At 46.8% G+C, this 18,347-nt stretch overlaps 1 protein-coding gene across 1 annotated transcript in view; it reads left to right on the top strand.

The window, feature by feature from the left end:
* RNF17 (ring finger protein 17) overlaps nt 1-18,347 on the top strand; it is a 720,374-nt gene that overhangs the window by 306,773 nt on the left and 395,254 nt on the right. The window contains exon 18 of the mRNA XM_040339329.1: nt 10,264-10,432. Coding sequence (XP_040195263.1) covers nt 10,264-10,432 — 169 coding nt within the window. The remainder of the gene's footprint in view (nt 1-10,263; nt 10,433-18,347) is intronic.

The raw sequence follows: 18,347 nt of genomic DNA, 5'->3' as shown, positions 1-18,347 counted from the left end.
TATTCCGCGGGGATTTTGATCTGATGGTGTGTAAAGCCATCAGATCAAAATCCGCCAGAGGATTTAACAAATCTGCTGCTGAAGATAGGGCAGTGGGAGGATCCAGGAAGGGGCATTTATTCTAAAACATGATTTTCCTAGGAGAATCCCATAGTCATGTTTAAAGTTTAAGCTAACAATCGGAGTTTACAAGTTTTTATAGCCTTAGCTAAATGACAGCAGTTTTTCCAATGGTTTACAGCTTCAGTCTTGGACTATTGGCCCTCCATTCCCTTCACTTATACAAGTGTCTCACTCTCTAGTCCTGCAAAAAACATATTTATTTAATCCCTTATCAGTGAGAGGCTAGGTTACACATGGACGCTGCGTTCCCTGTAAAAGCAGAACACAACACTATGGAAAGTATAAGTATTGCAGCTCCTAATTGTGTGTTTCATGCCATATAGTGAAGCACATGAAAAGAATGCTTCTTCACGGTCACTTAACGTGTTCGTTTTGCGGTTACGTGAGGCACTGCATGCATTGGTCTTACAGTAGAGAAGTCATTAATTATAACTTTTTGTGAATTGGGACATTTAAACTTGCTTTTTTTTTAAATTCCAATCTAAATTTAGTAGGAGTCGGAGTTGGTGCATTGTTTGCCGACTCCAGGTACCCCAAATTTCCCCCGACTCCGACTCCACAGCCCTGGTGTGTACAAGGCCTAATTGTGACCATTCACACAGCCAGTAAATTCTTGCCATTGGATTTCACAGTGTGGTTAAACGACCATGTCAACACAGCCTAATAATGTGAATTGCAGACTCTGATGCCGCGTACACACCATGCACTTTGCTAGGGCATTTTGAAAAAACAATGGTGTGTATGCTACGTCGTTTTTTAAAATGAAGTTTAAAAAACGTAGTTTTTTTACATCACATAAAACGACCGTCTGTACGTACGTGGCATGAGATTCAGCTGTAGAAACAGGACCAAAGGGAAACTGGGTCCGCAGTTCCTGCATATGAATCAGATTGAATCTTTTGATTTTTGAAGTAGAAACAAATAGGCTTGACTCTGGCTGTTGGGTGTAACATCATTCTTTTCTCTTAGGGATTATTCACACTAGGAGCTGCACGTTAATTGCACAGGAATGCTGTGCGGTTCACATGCAGTTTTGTGCAGTGCGATTTCTGCCCTATTTACACAGCTTTTGTACCATGCGATCCGGTGCAGGCAACTGTGTTTGTGACCTGCGTTTTGCATGTAATTAAATTTGCAATGATTCCCAAAGCCGTTCACAAAGGACAGTGCAGATGAAATGCGGTATGGGAGGCCACACAGGAACACAGCTTTCCTGCACTTCATTCTTGTTTTAACTCAACGTATACAACTGTGTGAAAGGTTTGAGACGGAAGAATTATGCACACTAGGGTTGTCCCGATACCACTTTTTTAAGGCCGAGTACATGTACCGATACTTTTTTTACAAGTACTCGCCAATACCGATACTTTTTTTTTTAATCTCATGTGACTGCGGGACATGTCAGTTTTTTATTTTATTTTTTTATCTTTAACAATTTGCTTTAATTTTTTTATTTATAATGCTTTCTTTTTTTTAAAGGGGGGGGGGGGGGGTGGACCGTGTCAGTGTGTATTTTTTTATTTTCTACAATAATTTTATTTATTCTTTTATTTATTTATTTATTTTTTAGCCCTGTTGGGGGGCTTTGGTGAGATTTCAGGGGTCTTAACAGACCTCTGACATCTCCCCTTTGAGACAGAGAAAGGGACTAGGGACACATGTTCCCCAGTGCCTTTCTCAGCAGCATCAGCTGTGCTGAAAATTAATGGAGTGAAGACAGCCGCTTCTCTTCATTCATAAACTGAAACATTGTAATCACAGTTTACAATGTTTCAGTTATGTGAATAGACAGAGTCAGTGATCACTGACTCTGTCCATTTCGGAGCAGTAAGGAGCCGGATTTACCAGCTCCTACCCAGCTCTTCATCCTGACAGTTCCAGGGGGTGGAGGAGGAGCACGGAGGGAGAGATAAACAAGGGGGGGACATGGAGGGATACACGGAGGGAGAGAGAAACACGGCGGGGGACACGGAGGGATACACGGAGGGAGAGAGAAACACGGGGGGTACACGGAGGGAAACACGGGGGGGGGGGGACAGGGAGGGAGAGAGAAACACAGCGGGGGACATGGAGGGAGACTGCAGCAAAACGGAGGGGGGCTGGAGGAGGACACGGGACAGTCAGTGGGGATCGTGTTTGGGGGAGTTGCAAGCACGGATCACCGCTGATTTTAAAGCAGCTGAAAGCTGGGGGGGGGGGAAGAGAGAAGCAGAGAAATTACTTTTAAATCTATACAGCGGTGATGGGTGCTTGTAACTTCCCCACGCACTGATCACCGATGACAGTACAAGTATCGGGTGAAGCATCGGGAGCATTTGCCTGAGTACAAGTACTCGGGCAAATGCTTGGTACCGATACTGGTATCGGGACAACCCTAATGCACACATATGAATACCTCGCATCTATTCACTTAAACCTCAAAATTCTCACATATAAGGTCTGTTTTTTTTTTTTTTTTAACACATTGTTCATCATGTTAATGCTATTACACATACATAATCACAGATTAATATACAATGCTAAAACATACAAATAATATAGGCACATGCAGTCACACAGGTATATTGAGGTATATTAACAGCACACGCAGATATACGTCTGCATAGGCAGGCAGAAGGACATTTATATATACGTCCCCTTTAAGAAGCGGTCGTTTCGGACACGATCTCCGTGAGCCTGCCCGCGATCGTCTCACGGGAGATGTTAGTGTAAACACAACATCTCTCCGTTCTGCCTAGTGACACTGTCACTGATCGTGTTCCCTGTCATCAGGAGAACGATCAGTGACGTGTCACAGCAAGCCACTCCCTAGGGAACACTGAACCCCTACAGCGCCACCTAGTGGTTAACCCCTTCATGGCCAGTGTCATTTTCACAGTAATCAGTGCATTTTTATAGAATTGATCGCTGTAAACATTACAATGGTCCCAAAAATGTGTCAAGTATCCGATGTGTCCTCCATAATGTCCATAATGTCGCAGTTACGATAAAAATCGGTGTTCACCACCATTACTAGTAAAAACATTTTTTTATAAAAATGCTATAAACCTACCCCCTTTTTTGTAGACGCTATAACTTTTGTGCAAACCAATCAAACGCTTATTGCGATTTTTTTTTTTATTATTTAAAACCAAAAATATGTAGAATACGTATCGGCCTTACCTGAGGAAAAAATTTTTCTCTTTCCTTCATGGACGGACACAGCCTTAATCTTAACAAAGTGGGTATTGGCCTTCCTTTAGGAGTGACTAGGCTGAATGTGTTAACAACATCAAAGCTGAACAGCCCCGCCCAGGGGACAGTCCTACTGGCTATATCCCCTCAGCCTGCATTCAGCAGCTCCCGTTTTTTTTTCTGCCTAGCCAAGGAGAAGACATGGCTACCTTCGGCCCATAGGCCTGGAGGTTTATTTCAAATATATATTTTTTGTTTGTTTCTGTGATCTTCGTTCAACTTCCGACTGGGTGTGGGGAACTGTGCAGGTACGTCCACTAAATAAGATGAATGAGCTGCCATAAGGAGAATTGTTTACGTGTGTCCTGCTCCATGCTGTCGGCGGCCATTTTTTTGCTGTGATCCATGCTGTTTGCTTCTATCTGCACCGGCGGCCATGTTCTTGTGGTCCACGCTGTGTTCGACCTCTAGCGGGCGCTCTGTGGCCATTTTTCTTGTGATCCTTGCTCTATCTACGCTCGGTGGGCATGTTTTTGTGGCCCGCAGCATTGTTTTGCCTCTATCGGCCACTCGGAGGCCATGTTTCCACTGATCAGACAGCATTTAAGCGGCGCAAACCTACAGACACTCGCTGCAGACTTGTCAGACTGTATAGCTGACAAGGAAGCAGCTCTACCGGGTAGCGGACGGCAGCCGTACTACTGTTCCAGGGGGTTGAGTCCTTGTCTCTGCCGCAGTTAGGATGGTGGGTTACTGTACCTTGCCTGGCAGTCCGTGTCAGGCGCGTGGGTCAGCATAGCATCAGAAGCAGACGCCTTTTTCTCCTATCCTAGATGCCTTTGTTGCCAAGGTGGAAGCAGCGCGTGGGAAAACGGGGCTAGAATGTGCCCCCGTCCTCTTCTGTCAGATGTTTTTTTACCTTAATGCATAGGATGCATTAAGGTAAAAAAACTTTTACCTTTACAACCCCTTTAAGCTCAGAATTTGAGGTGAGCGTTTCTATAACCTGTCAAACCCTCCGACACTTTGGGTGCTGAACACTCAGAAGTCAGAAATGGTACCGACTCAACGCCTAGTGTATCTGGGTTTGATTCTGGACTGCTTAGGGGCAAAAGTGTTTCTCCCTGTGGAGAAGTTGTAGACCCTGCGGTGCGGCAGTTGACATCCTAAAGATGGTCGTCACTCCGCTTTTGCATGCGAGTCCTGTGCCTCATGGTGGCCTCCTTCGCGGCGGTACCATGTGTGCAATTTCACACGCGAGTGTTACAGAAGGAAATTTTGTCTGGAGGGGACAAGTGCCCATCTTCCCTGGATTGTCGAATCCTGGTGAGCCACCTGGTCAGGACCTCCCTGGTTTGGTGGCTGAAATCACCGGCACTTCTGGCCGTGGAATCGTTCCTTCCCATTCACTGGATGGTGATCACGACCGCCAAAACCCCTCAACTCTGCCTATACTCCCCTTCCATTCAGGCTTCTATCAAAGTTTGGAAAACACTCCATTCTTCCAAGTGGACGACTCTCCCAACCAAACCTATCCCTGTACCTATTGAGATGCTCAAACTGTTGACTCCTGACCTACACATCCCTACCTGGCTGACTAGAAGGATTACCCACGTTCACGAACTACGCCCCTTAGTGACCAACGCATCCTTTCTCCATGTCCAGCAGACCCTCCACGCTCCCGCTTCAGACTACTTTACGTATTATAGACTACAGCATTGCCTTAAAGCTTATCTGTCTCTGGAAGGTTCCATACCCACGAAACTGTGGCACTACCTTTTTTCTGCTAAGAGACAGACCAAAGGCACCTCCTTAATTTACTCGACCCTACAAGAAAAAAACTCCTTCCAAAAATCCAAACCGCTCACCGACTGACTTCCTAACCCGATTCTCTGACCACCAATGGCAAACGGCAATTCGATCTGTTTGCAAATATACTTCCTGTACCTCCCTATGGGAACTTTCACAAAAATTATTAATGAGATGGTACCTGCCTCCGGCTAGATTAGCTAGATTTCACCCTCACACTTCCCACAAGTGTTGGAGAGATTGCAGCGACCCTGACACTCTTCTTCACATATTCTGGACCTGCCCATGCATACAGCCACTATGGTCATCGGTGGAGTCGATGCTACAGGACATACTTGGCCTTCCCATTTCACTCACCCCCCAACTGGCCGTCCTTAATCTGACAATAGACAACATACCCCCTCCCCTGAGACTGGTGACTTCCCACGCCCTATTGGCAACAAGACTCTTGATTGCTAGAAACTGGAGGTCTAAGGCCCCGTACTCACGACCAAACATGTCTGCTGAAACTGGTCCGCGGACCAGTTTCAGCAAACATGTTTGGCCGTGTGTAGGCCCGATCGGACCATTTTCGGGCGGATCGGACAGATGGAAACCTGTCCGCCCGGACATGTACGGTCGTCTGTACAGACCTACCGTACATGTCCTGCCGCCCGCCATCCCTCGCATGCGTCGAATAACATTGACGCATGCGTGGAAGCCTTTTAAAGGCAGGCCGCCCACGTCGCCGCGTCATTGTCGCGGCGACACCCCGTCATCGGCGCGGCGACACCGCGGACACGCCCCACGTATTGTTTACGCGCGGACCTCTGTTCGATGGTGTGTACGGCCATCGAACAGAAGTCCCCGGGCAGTCCTCGAGCAGACATGTCCGATGGAAACGGTCTGCAGACCGTTTTCATCGGACATGTCTGGCCGTGAGTACAAGGCCTCAGACTGTCCCAACAATATCAGACATAGTGGGACTGGTACAAACCCATTACACCTACGAAATCACCCTGGCGCGTAGGAAGCACTCTTGCTCTACCATACTGAACCTTTGGAACCCATGGCAGGTTTGGTATAGTAGCAAATGGAACCGCTGATATACCCTATGAATGTACTGATTTATTCTCAATGCTCTCATACCCCTTCCCCTCCTCCAGTGCTCATGCCCCTTTCCCCCCCTTTATTAGTACAATGCGTTTTGTTAACACCTTACCTATCGTTTGAGATTTCTGTGTATGGACATATCCATGTTATGCAGTGCGTGACCTATAATTGCACGCTTTAAGAATCTCCATTGTTGTTTTTGTACTGTATATTCCTTTATACTCTGTTACTGCTGTACTGATGTATTTGATGGAAACCAATAAAAATATTTGAAAGAAAAAACATCTGATGCTGCTGGCCCCCCTTATACTTGGTGAAAAAATGTGAAAATACTGCGCTGTCTAAGTGGATTTAGATAGATAAATGCAAGCAGCTTAAAATGTGAGATACCCACAAACAGACTAGTACAATGGAAAAATAGCTGCGCAACTAATGTGAATACTATGGTGATGTTGATACAAAGTAAAATATCATTTAAATAGAACAAATCTTTGGCCCATACATGAGATAAAATATCCCATTATGTATGAATGATAATGAATCAAACGTGTAAGAGTTTATTAAAAAACAACAAAATATGCATCTGATGGTGTTTTGATAGTAGAAAAATTCCTTTTCCCATTCAAGCAGATAGTGACATCAAAAATGCAAGAACCTCAGAAAAGTGCATGGATAGACAGGACACCTCCACCTTTCAATCACACTGTCCCTTACCAGAAGGGAAGATCCCAACTAGAGATCTTCTGACAGCAGATGGCTTACTCCCCAGCCAGGGGGTTTGCGTGGCAGGATATCCAAGAGCCAAGACTTCTCCCACAGTGGACCGATAATCAATGTTGATTGAAATCTTACAAGCTGAGCTCCAGTCTCAGCACGATCTCTGCACACTTTCCAACCATTCCCTGCTGCTCTGTTGGAAAGTGTGCAAATGGCTCTTGGATATCCTGCCACGCAACCCCCTGGCTGGGGAGTAAGCCATCTGCTGTCAGAAGATCTCTAGTTGGGATCTTCCCTTCTGGTAAGGGACAGTGTGATTGAAAGGTGGAGGTGTCCTGTCTATCCATGCACTTTTCCGAGGGTCTTGCATGGAATTTTTCTACTATCAAAACACCATCAGATGCATATTTTGTTGTTTTTTTGAACAATAGACTTTTACACGTTTGATTAATTATCATTCATAATTAAAGGGGTGGTTCCCCCTAAAACACATTGCTAACAATAGATTCGTAAGACCCGTTACACTGCGGGTAGGCTGGCTTTTTTTTTTTTTTTTTTTAGTACATACCGATATCTCCCCGTCTCGTTCCTTGTCGGTGGGCGTTCCTAGTTGATTGACGTTCCTCGGACGGGCGCGTACGTGACGTCACGACTTTCCGAAAGAAGCCGAACGTCGCTGCGCATGCGCCGTATAGAGCCGACTCTATACGGCGCATGCGCAGCGACGTTCGGCTTCTTTCGGAAAGTTGTGACGTCACGTACGCGCCCGTCCGAGGAACGTCAATCAACTAGTTCCGCCCACCGCCTAGGGACGAGACGGGGAGATCTCGGTATGTACGAAAAAAAAAAAAAAAAAAAGCCAGCCTACCCGCAGTGTAACGGGTCTTACGAATCTATTGTTAGAAATTAGTTTTAGGGGGAACCACCGCTTTAATGGGATATATTATCTCATGTATGGGCCAAAGATTTGTTCTATTTAAATGATATTTTACTTTGTATCAACATCACCATAGTATTCACATTAGTTGCGCAGCTTTTCTTCCATTGTACCCCCCTTATAATTACCTGACCCCTTGAAAGTCCCATGCGTGGTTTCGAGATCCTCTTCGCCGCTTAGCCTGGCCACTGATTGGTTAAAAAAAAAAGAGAGAAAAAAACCTTCAAGTTTGTACTGCTTTTGACAAACTGAGCTGCTGAATGCAGGCTGAGGGGATATAGCCAGTAGGACTGCCCCCTGGGCGGGGCTGTTCAGCTTTGATGTTAACACATTCTGCCTAGTCGCTCCTAAAGGAAGGCTAATACCCACTTTGCCAAGATTAACCACTTGACCACCGCCCCATGTCAAAAAGACGTCCTGTTTTTAAAGTTGAATATCTCGATAACGGCAGCAGCTGCTGCCACAACCGAGATATTCATCTTTTCAGGGGGCGGTGGTGTACACGATAACGGCGGTCTCCGCGGCGGATTCGCCGCGAGATCGCCGTTATCGGTGGCGGGAGAGGGGCCCCCCCCCTCCCACCGCTCTCCCGCGCCCTCCGCCGCTTACCGGAGCCGTCGGAGAGCCGTCGGTAGCGGCGGAGGGGATCGGATGTGTCCGGCAGCTGAGCGGGGACGGGACTGAAGGAGAAATCTCCTTCACCCGTCCTCATAGCTCTGCTGGGCGGAAGTGACGTCAAAACGTCAGTCCCGCCCAGCCTCTTAAAGAAACATTTGAAAAAATGACATTTTTATTTTTTTTGCATTTAAGTCTAAATATGAGATCTGAGGTCTTTTTGACCCCAGATCTCATATTTAAGAGGACCTGTCATGCTTTTTTCTATTACAAGGGATGTTTACATTCCTTGTAATAGGAATAAAAGTGATCAATTTTATTTTTTTTTTTATTTCAGTGTAAAAAATTCTAAAACTAAATAAAAATAAATAAGAAAACCAAAAAAAAATGTTTTAAAGCGCCCCATCCCGACGAGCTCGCGCGCAGAAGCAAACGCATACGCGAGTAGCGCCCGCATATGAAAACGGTATTCAAACCACACAAGTGAGGTATCGCCGCGATCGTTAGAGTGAGAGCAATAATTCTAGCCCTAGACCTACTCTGCAGCGGGCGCAATTTTTAAGCGTGACATGTTGGGTATCATTTTACTCGGCGTAACATTATCTTTCACAACATATAAAAAAATTGGGCAAAATGTATTGTTGTCTTATTTTTTAATTCAAAAAAGTGATTTTTATCCAAAAAAAGTGCGCTTGTAAGACCGCTGCGCAAATACGGTGTGACAAAAAGTATTGCAATGACTGCCATTTTATTCCCTAGGATGTCTGCTAAAAAAAAATATATAATGTTTGGGGGTTCTGATTAATTTTCTAGCAAAAAAATTGTGATTTTCACATGAAGGAGAGAAGTGCCAGAATAGGCCTGGTGGTCAAGTGGTTAAGGATGTGTCAGTTTATGAACTCAGAGAAAAGGATTTTATGGGGAGTATAAAAATCCTATTTTTTTTATAGCTTTTTTGGGGATATTTATTATAGCAAACAGTAAAACAATACTGCATTTTTTTTCCAAATTGTTGCTCTCTTTTTGTTTATAGCGCAAATAATAAAAACCGCAGAGGTGATCAAATGCCACCAAAAGAAAGCTGTATTTGTGGGAAAAAAGGATGTCAATTTTGTTTGGGAACCACCTTGCATGATCGCGCAATTGTCAGTTAAAGCGCTGCAGTGCCGAATCACAAAAAGTGGCCCGTCATTTAGCAACAAATTGGTCTGGGGCTTAAGTGGTTAAAGTGACACCAAAGTCTCCCCCCCCTTTGTTTCCCGTTTAAAAATAACAAACATGTTATACTTCCCTGCTCCGGTGATCCTGGCCCCTCCCTCCTGTTGAGTACCCTCACAGCAAGCAGCTTGCTATGGGGCACGTCCAAGCTGAGATGCAGCTCCATGTGTCCGTTCATACACAGAGCTGCGGCCCGGCCCGTCCCCTTTCTTATTGGCTGAATGACTTTGACAGCAGTGTGAGCCTATAGCGCCACGCTGCTGTCTCAGCCAATGATGAGGGAGGTCAAGCCAATACACTTCTGCAACATCCCTGGACAGAGATGGGGCTCAGGTAAATATATGGGGGAGATAGAATGCATTAAGATAAAAAAAAAAACTTTTCTGCCTTTACAACCACTTTAACTTACGCATTCATTTTCATATGTGCCCAAACACTTGTCAGACTGAGACATCTTTTTGCAACAAGTGTCTGGTGATGTGCTTTCAGGAGCCACTTTTACAAGGCTCAGAGAGCTTTGGATTTATGGAAGTGAAATGAACTACAGGATCAAATGCTTTTTTAATAAACTTTTTCAGATTGGTGGATCCGAATATATTAAGGTAGTCCGCAAGATCCAAGATGTCTATAACAATGAAGATATAGATGACTGGATAATTGAGTACCCAGTAATTGGTCAAGCATGTGTTGCCAAGTTTGATGGGGATGGAGACAACGATGAGCAGTGGTACCGAGCTGAAATCGTTGGTAAGGTTTTCATACTCAACTGATCTGTTCATTTTTCTGCAGGTGCATTAAAGCAGAGTTCCAACTAAAAATGGAACTTCCACTTAACCCACTCCTTGCCCCCTTACATGCCACATTTGGCATGTAATTTTTTTTGGGGGGGGGAGTGGGGGCTTCAGGAGAAGTGGGACTTCCTGTCCCACTTCCTCCTTCCGCCGAGGGGCTGGTAAGGCGAATAGCTTAATCGCCTTATTGCAGCCCCTCCCTGTAGGCAAACGCCTGTCCAATCGGACGGCACCGCTCGCGCATGCGCAGTGCCGCTCGCGCATGCGCAGTGGGTGCCTGGCCGTGAAGCCGAAAGCTGTCACTGCCGGGTGCCCACACTAGGAATGAAGACGCCTGCCGGGGGGGGTGGAGAGGAAGAGCTGAAGCCCTCCGGCCTGCGCATCGCTGGAACCGTGGTGCAGATAAGTGTCTGTTTATTAAAAGCCAGCAGCTACACTTTTTGTAGCTGCTGACTTTTAATAAACTTAAAAAAAGGCTGGAACATCCCTTTAAATATCAAAAGAACTGCAAACCCCAGTTGAGCAGATAAGTGGACCAAAATTTTTCTAACCTGTCTCTGCTATTTGTAGATCTTCACCCTGGTATCCTAGCAGCTGTACAATATTTTCACACAAAATCTCCCATATGTGCGTACGCATGCATAATATAATCTCCTTTAACCAGTTAATAACCAGCCGCCGTTGTTATGCTGCGTCAGGTTGGCTCCCCTGGGCGAATCGCCGTAGCTGTACGTCGGCCGTTTAAGACCACTAGGGGGTGCGCGACGACTGAGACGATACACATCCCCGGAGGCTGCAATGTCCGCCGGTCACCTGCAATTTCTTCTGAGAGGGACAGAACTGTCAGGAGAAAGGAGACAGATCTGTTCATACTGATTATCAACAGCGATCTGTCTCCTCCAGGCAGTTCATCCCCCCACAGTTAGAAACACTCCCAAGGACACACATTTAACCTTGAATATCCTCCCACCAGTGTTAACCCCTTCCCTGCCAATTACATTTATACAGTAATAGTGGCTATTTTTACCTCTAAACGCTGTATAAATGTCAATTTTACAATTTTGCGCAAACCTATCTATATACGCTTTTACGTTTTTTGTTTTTTTTAATATGTAGAAGAATGCGTATTGACCTAAACTGAGGGGGAGGGGAAATAGGACATTTATTATAGCAAAAAGTAACGATAATTGTTTTCCTCAAAATTGTCAGGCTTTTTTTTTATTTATAGCTCAAAAAACCACTGAGGTGATTACATACCAGCAAAAGAAAGCTCTATTTGTGGGGGAAAAAATGACATACATTTTGTTTGGGCACAGCATCACACGACCACACAATTGTCAGTTAAAGAGACGCAGTGCCGTATCACAAAAATCCTTCTGGTCCTTAAGTGGTTAAATTTGTTGTAAACTGTTACACCACTTGTACCTATAGATAAGCCCATAATAATGCTTACCGGTAGGTACTGTGAATATCTTCCAAACTTGTTCAGTTTAGGAGGTATTGACTGGTGCATGCACTTTGAAGGTCCGGCTTCCAGTGCCGGACCTTCAGAGCCCGTGCCGTAAACACGCCCATGGCCACCCATGTAAACGAAGCCCACAAACTCAGATGGAAGACTGGGGAAGACATTGCGGAGCTGGAGTGCTTCAGTCGAAGGTAAGTCTATCATAATATGCTACTATTCAATGCATACTAGCACATTATGACATTACCTTGCAGGGAATTATTATTTTCTCTCTCTGACTGCTTGAGGGTCAGCGCATGATAAGGAATTTGATGAAGCTCTTATCACTGCGGTGTGGGATACTAAGACACTTGAGGATTTGGCGGAGGCATCAGATATGCCGGTCCCTTTTGGGTACAGCAAGCCACCCCAAACCGCGAAAGTGTTTCCTTGTGTTCCATATCTGGACAAATTGTTGTACAAGGAATGGGATCGGTCACAGAAAGTTTTTGCTGTTCCAAAATACTTTGCGGTATGTTTTCGTTTTTGAGGAGGATTTCCTAAAAAAGTGGGTATCTCCTCCGTAAGTGGACCCCCCTTTGTCCAGACTGAACAAGGCTACCACGTTACCTGTGGAAGGGGCTCCTGCCTTTAAGGACCCTGCATATAGGAGAACCGAGGCTGTGGCCCGCTCCGTGTTCACAGTGGTGGGGTCGGCGGTGAGAACGGTTTAGGCCGGGGCTCTGGTGTCGCAGACACTTATCGAACGGGAAAAATCTTTGCTGCAGGAGCTGGAGGCGTAGAATGCTTCTGAGACCTGTGTGGACCTGGCCGACCAGTTGGTGCAGGGCCTAAAGTTTGTCTGTGAGTCGGCTCTGGATACATTTCCTTTGCTCTCCAGGGCCTCCGCCTACGCGGTTGTACTACGCCGCCTTGTGTGACTGAAGTGTTGGTCTGTGGACCAGTCTTCTAAGAAGGCCTTGGTGGATTTACCCTTTTAAGGGTGAATGGCTTTTTGGGGCATTCCTGGATGACATCATAAAGGATGCCACAGGCGCTAAGAGCACTCTGCTCCCGCAATCTGGAAAGGGTAAGGAGCCTCGCCGTAAGCAAGGGCCCTCCTTTACTACCCCCAAGCGTTTTTTTTCGCCCACCAAGTGCGTCAGGAAAAAGTTTTCAGGGTGCCAAGGCGCCCGCTGAAGGGCAAAAGCGCCCCTGGTACCACAGGCCCAACAAGCCTGCGGACAAGCCTGCCTCTGCATGAAGGCCTGCCCCTGCCCGCATCTCGGGTGGGGGGCTGACTTTGCAAATTTGCGGCTCGGTGAAGGTCTCTTCTTTCCGACCGTTGGGTCTGCAAAGTAGTTTCCTCGGGGTACAAGATAGTTTCTCTCTTGCCCACCAAACAGATTTTTTCCCTCCGACCTCCGGATCGCCGGAAGGATCTGTCAGGGGCTGTCCAGGATCTGCTGGTCAGGGGAGTGGTTGTACCGGTTCCCTCAACGGAACGGTTTCAGGGGTTTTACTCCAATCTGTTTGTAGTCCCCAAGAAAGAAGGGGTTCGTCCAATTCTGGACCTCAATGCCCTCAATTGTTTTGTAAAGGTGCAAAAATTCAGGATGGAATCGATTCGCTCAGTAGTAGCAGTGCTCCATCAGGGGGACTTCTAGCATCCTTGGATATCAAGGATGCGTACTTGCATATCCCCATATGCGCAAAACACCAGAGATTTCTGCGTTTTGCGGTCAGAGAGGACCATTTTCAATTTGTGGCCCTCCCATTCGGCCTGGCCTCGGCACCACGGGTTTTCACCAAGGTGCTTGCTCCGATTCTGGCCCTGCTGAGGCAGCGCGGGATCGCTATCGTAGGATACCTGGACGACCTTCTTCTGAGAGCTTCTTCAAGCTCAGAATTAGAAGAGGACGTGTCTATCGCCTGTCAGGCCCTCCGAGAATTCGGTTGGCTATTGAATACCCAAAAGTCAGTACTGGTACCGTCTCAATGGCTGGAATACCTGGGGTTAGTCCTGGACTCCTCAGAGGCGAGAGTTTTCCTCAAAACGGAAAAACTACAGACACTGCTGTCTGCGGTGCAGCGGTTGAATACCCAGAAATGGGCATCGCTTCGCTTTTGCATGAGAGTGCTGGGTCTGATGGTGGCCTCTTTCGAGGCAGTTCCGTATGCCCAATTCCACACTCGAGTCTTACAGAAAGAGATTCTGTCACGTTGGAACAAACTTCCTTCATCTCTGGATTACCAGATTCAGGTAAGTCGACTGACCAAGTCCTCCCTAGTGTGGTGGCTGATGTCTCCGGTACTCCGGACCGGGAAATCGTTTCTCTCGTGTCACTGGACAGTGATCTCGACGGATGCCAGCCTCTCCGGCTGGGGGGGTGTCTGGGGTGTCCTGTCAGCCCGGGGGCGCTGGTCTCAGGAGGAGTCCCGCCTTCCAATCAATGTACTGGAGCTCCGAGCAATCAAGTTGTGTCTCTCCAAGTGGTCTCTGGGTCTGCAGGGCCGACCGTTCAGAGTCCAATCCGACAACGCCACAGCTGTGGCATTCGTCAATCATCAAGGGGACACACGAAGCTCGGCTACAGCGACGGAAGTCACGCACATCCTCCGGTGGGCCGAAAGTTGCGTTCCAGCTCTGTCGGCGGTGTACTGAATTGGCAAGCCGACTATCTAAGTCGCCAAAAGCTAGACCAAGGAGAATGGTCGCTACACCCGGAGGTGTTTCAGAGTCTGTGCCAAAAATGGGGCACTCCAGACGTGGACCTTCTAGCGTCTCAATCGGAAGGTGTCAAGATTTGTGACCAGGTCAAGGGACCCGTGGGCGGACGCGCTGGTGGCGCCTTGGGGTCACTATCGCCTAATATACGCCTTCCCTCTCCTTCAGCTTCTTCCTCGCCTGCTGCGCAGGGTGGAAGCCGAGGGGATACCAACAATCCTGATCGCCCCGGATTGGCCGCACCGTCCCTGGTACGCGACCTGGTGCGTCTGGTGGCAGACGTTCCTGGCGTCTACCCCTGAGAGAAGACCTTATGTTGCAAGGTCCTATCTTTCACCCTGCTTTGCAGTCGCTGGCTTTGACGGCGTGGCTGTTTAGAGCCAGGTGTTGAAGGACCGAGGTCTGTCGGACTTGGTGATCTCTACCATGCTACGAGCACGAAAGTCTACTTAACGAAAGATTTACCATCGTACGTGGAAGGCCTATATCTCTGTGTGTGAAGAGATGAAGTGGCACCCCCGTACATACGTGATGTCCCAGATTCTGCTGTTTTTGAAGCGTGGAGTGGATCAGGCTCTCGCCTTAAGTACGGTTAAGAGTCAAATCTCGGCTCTAGCTGTTTACTTTCAGCGACCCTTGGCGGCGCACTCTTTGGTGCGTACATTTGTGCAGGGGGTCCGGCATGTGGCCCCTCCTGTGTGTCCTCCACTGCCTCCATGGGACTTGAAGTTAGTTCTTTCGGCGCTTCAAGAAGCTCCGTTTGAGTACATTCAAAAGATTCCTTTGTTGACTCTGTCCCAGAAGGTTGTTTTTCTCGTGGCAATTACTTTGTTCAGACGAGTATCTGAACTGGCGGCCTTGTCTTGCAAGGCTCCTTACTTGGTCATCCATGAGGATAAAGTGGTGCTGCGGCCGCAGCCATCATTTCTTCCAAAGGTTGTTTCGGCTTTTCACATTGAGGACATGGTTTTGCCATCCTTATGTCCTCGGCCGAGAAACCCAAAGGAGACCACTTTGCATTCCTTGGACGTGGTTTGGGCCCTACGGGTGTACTTGTCGGCTATGGCTCCGTTTCGGAAGTCGGACTCACTGTTCGTGTCGGTGACTAGTCCTAAGAAACGTCTGGCGGTCTCGTCGGCCACCATTTCTAGGTGGATCAGACAGGTCGTGCTCCAGGCCTATGCCCTAAAGGGGCGGGCGCCTCCCTTTCAGGTCAAGGCGCATTCGACCAGGGCGATTGGTGCCTCTTGGGCTTTTCGCCATCAAGCGTCTGTATTACAGGTATGTAGGGCGGCTACCTGGTCGTCAATCCACACCTTCTCAAAATGTTACAAGGTGGATGTGAGTGCATCTTCGGATGCCTCCTTTGGCCGCAGGTTTTACAGGCGGCTGTTTAACCACTAGGGGTCCGCGCTATAGTCGAATGACGGCTACAGCGCGGACCTGAAAAGCCAAGTGGACGTCAATTGATGTCCACCCCTTTGCGCGTTCCCCGCGCGCGTTTCAGAGCGTGCAGCGGGGAACTTCTGTGCTGGCCGTGTCCCTTGGACACAGCCAATTACAGATCGCCGCGAACAACCAATCAGAGTGGCCGTTTGCTAGGCGATCTGTGCGGCCATTGAGAGATGGTCTCATATGTAAACATATGAGATCATCTCGCATTGCCGTTTTACACAGACAGCGGTGCTGTCTCTGGAGAGGAGACCGATCTATGTCCCTTGTACATATGGACACAGATCGGTCACCCCCCCCCCCCAGTCACCCCCCTCCACCTACAGTTAGAACACTATATAGGACACACATTTAACCCCTTCCTCACCCCCTAGTGTTAACCCCTTCAATGCCAGTCACATTTATACTGTAATTAGTGCATATTTATAGCACTGATCGCAGTATAAATGTGAATGGCGCCAAAAATGTGTCAAAAGTGTCCGATGTGTCCGCCATAACGTCGCAGTCCCAATAAAAATCGCAGATCGCCGCCATTTCTAGTAAAAATAAAAAATAATAATTCTGTCCCCTATTTTGTAGGCGCTATAACTTTTGCGCAAACCAGTCGCTTATTGCGATTTTTTTTTTTTTAACAAAAATATGTAGAAGAAAACGTAACTGAGAAAAAAAATTGGGATATTTATTATAGCAACAAGTAAAAAATATTGTATTTTTTTCAAAATTGTCGCTCTTTTTTGTTTATAGCGCAAAAAATTAAAACTGCACAGGCAATCCAATACCACCAAAAGAAAGCTCTATTTGTGGGGAAAAAAAGGCGTCAATTTTGTTTGGGAGCCACATCGCATGACCGCGCAATTGTTTGTTAAAGCGACGCAGTGCCGAAAGCTGAAATTTCACCTGGGCAGGAGGGGGGTATATGTGCCCAGTAAGCAAGTGGTTAAGGTTGAAGTTCCTCCGTTGAGGAACTCTGGTTTGTTTGGGGTGAAGCTTGGTTTGCAGTGTTTTTTCCCACCCCTCAAAAATTTTGGACACTGCTTGGGGACATCCCTAAGGTCAATGCTGCTGTGTCCGTCCATGAGCGGAAGAGAAAATAGGATTTTTGTACTCACCGTAAAATCCATTTCTCTGAGTTCATGGACGGACACAGCACCCACCCCTCGTTTGTACTGCTTGTCTACGAACGGAGGCTGGATGTTCCAGAGAGTGGGATGTACCCGGGGGACACGCCCCCTGGGAGGTGCTGTACTGAGAGAAGTGTTTTTAACACTTAAAGTGCTGTTTTTTCTGCCTAGTCTCTTCTAGAAGGAAGGTATATAACCCTAAGGTCAATGCTGCTGTGTCCGTCCATGAAGTCAGAGAAATGGATTTTATGTACTCACCGTAAAAAACGTATTTTTTGAGTCCATGGACGGACACAGCACCCACCCCTCCTTTTTAGGTTTGTACTGCTTGTTACGAACTGAGGCTGCATGCTGCAGTGAGGAGGGTTATGTCTGGAGGTACCGCCCCCTAGGCGGGGCTGTTCAACTCTGTTAACCCTTTAAGGACCGGACCAATATGCTGCTACATGACCCAAGGTGTTTTTACAATTCGGCACTGCGTCGCTTTAACATAAAATTGCGCGGTCGTGCTACGTGGCTCCCAAACAAAATTGTCGTCCTTTTTTCCACACAAATAGAGATTTCTTTTGGTGGTATTTGATCACCTCTGCGTTTTTTTTTGTTTTTTTTGCTCTATAAACAAATAGAGCATCAATTTTGAAAAAAATGCAATATTTTTTACTTTTTGCTATAATAAATATCCCCCAAAAACATATAAAAAAAAATGTTTTTCCTCAGTTTAGGCCGATACGTATTCTTCTACCTATTTTTGGTAAAAAATATCGCAATAAGCGTTTATCGATTGGTTTGCGCAAAATTTATAGCGTTTACAAAATAGGGGATAGTTTTATTGCATTTTTATAATTTTTTTTTACTACTAATGGCGGCGATCAGCGCTTTTTTTCATGACTGCGACATTATGGCGGACAATTTTAACACATTTTTGGGACCATTGTCATTTTCACAGCAAAAAAATGCATTTAAATTGCATTGTTTATTGTGAAAATGACAGTTGCAGTTTGGGAGTTAACCACAGGGGGCGCTGTAGCATTTAGTGTTCACCTAGTGTGTGTTTACAACTGTAGGGGGGTGTGGCTGTAGGACTGACGTCATCGATCGCGTCTCCCTATAAAAGGGATCACTCGAT

This window comes from Rana temporaria, chromosome 2 (genome assembly GCF_905171775.1).
Source record: "Rana temporaria chromosome 2, aRanTem1.1, whole genome shotgun sequence".
In the NCBI taxonomy this organism is placed as follows: Eukaryota; Metazoa; Chordata; class Amphibia; order Anura; family Ranidae; genus Rana; species Rana temporaria.
Note: the sequence above shows the minus strand (reverse complement) of the source record. Positions and strands in the feature narration are given on the sequence as shown.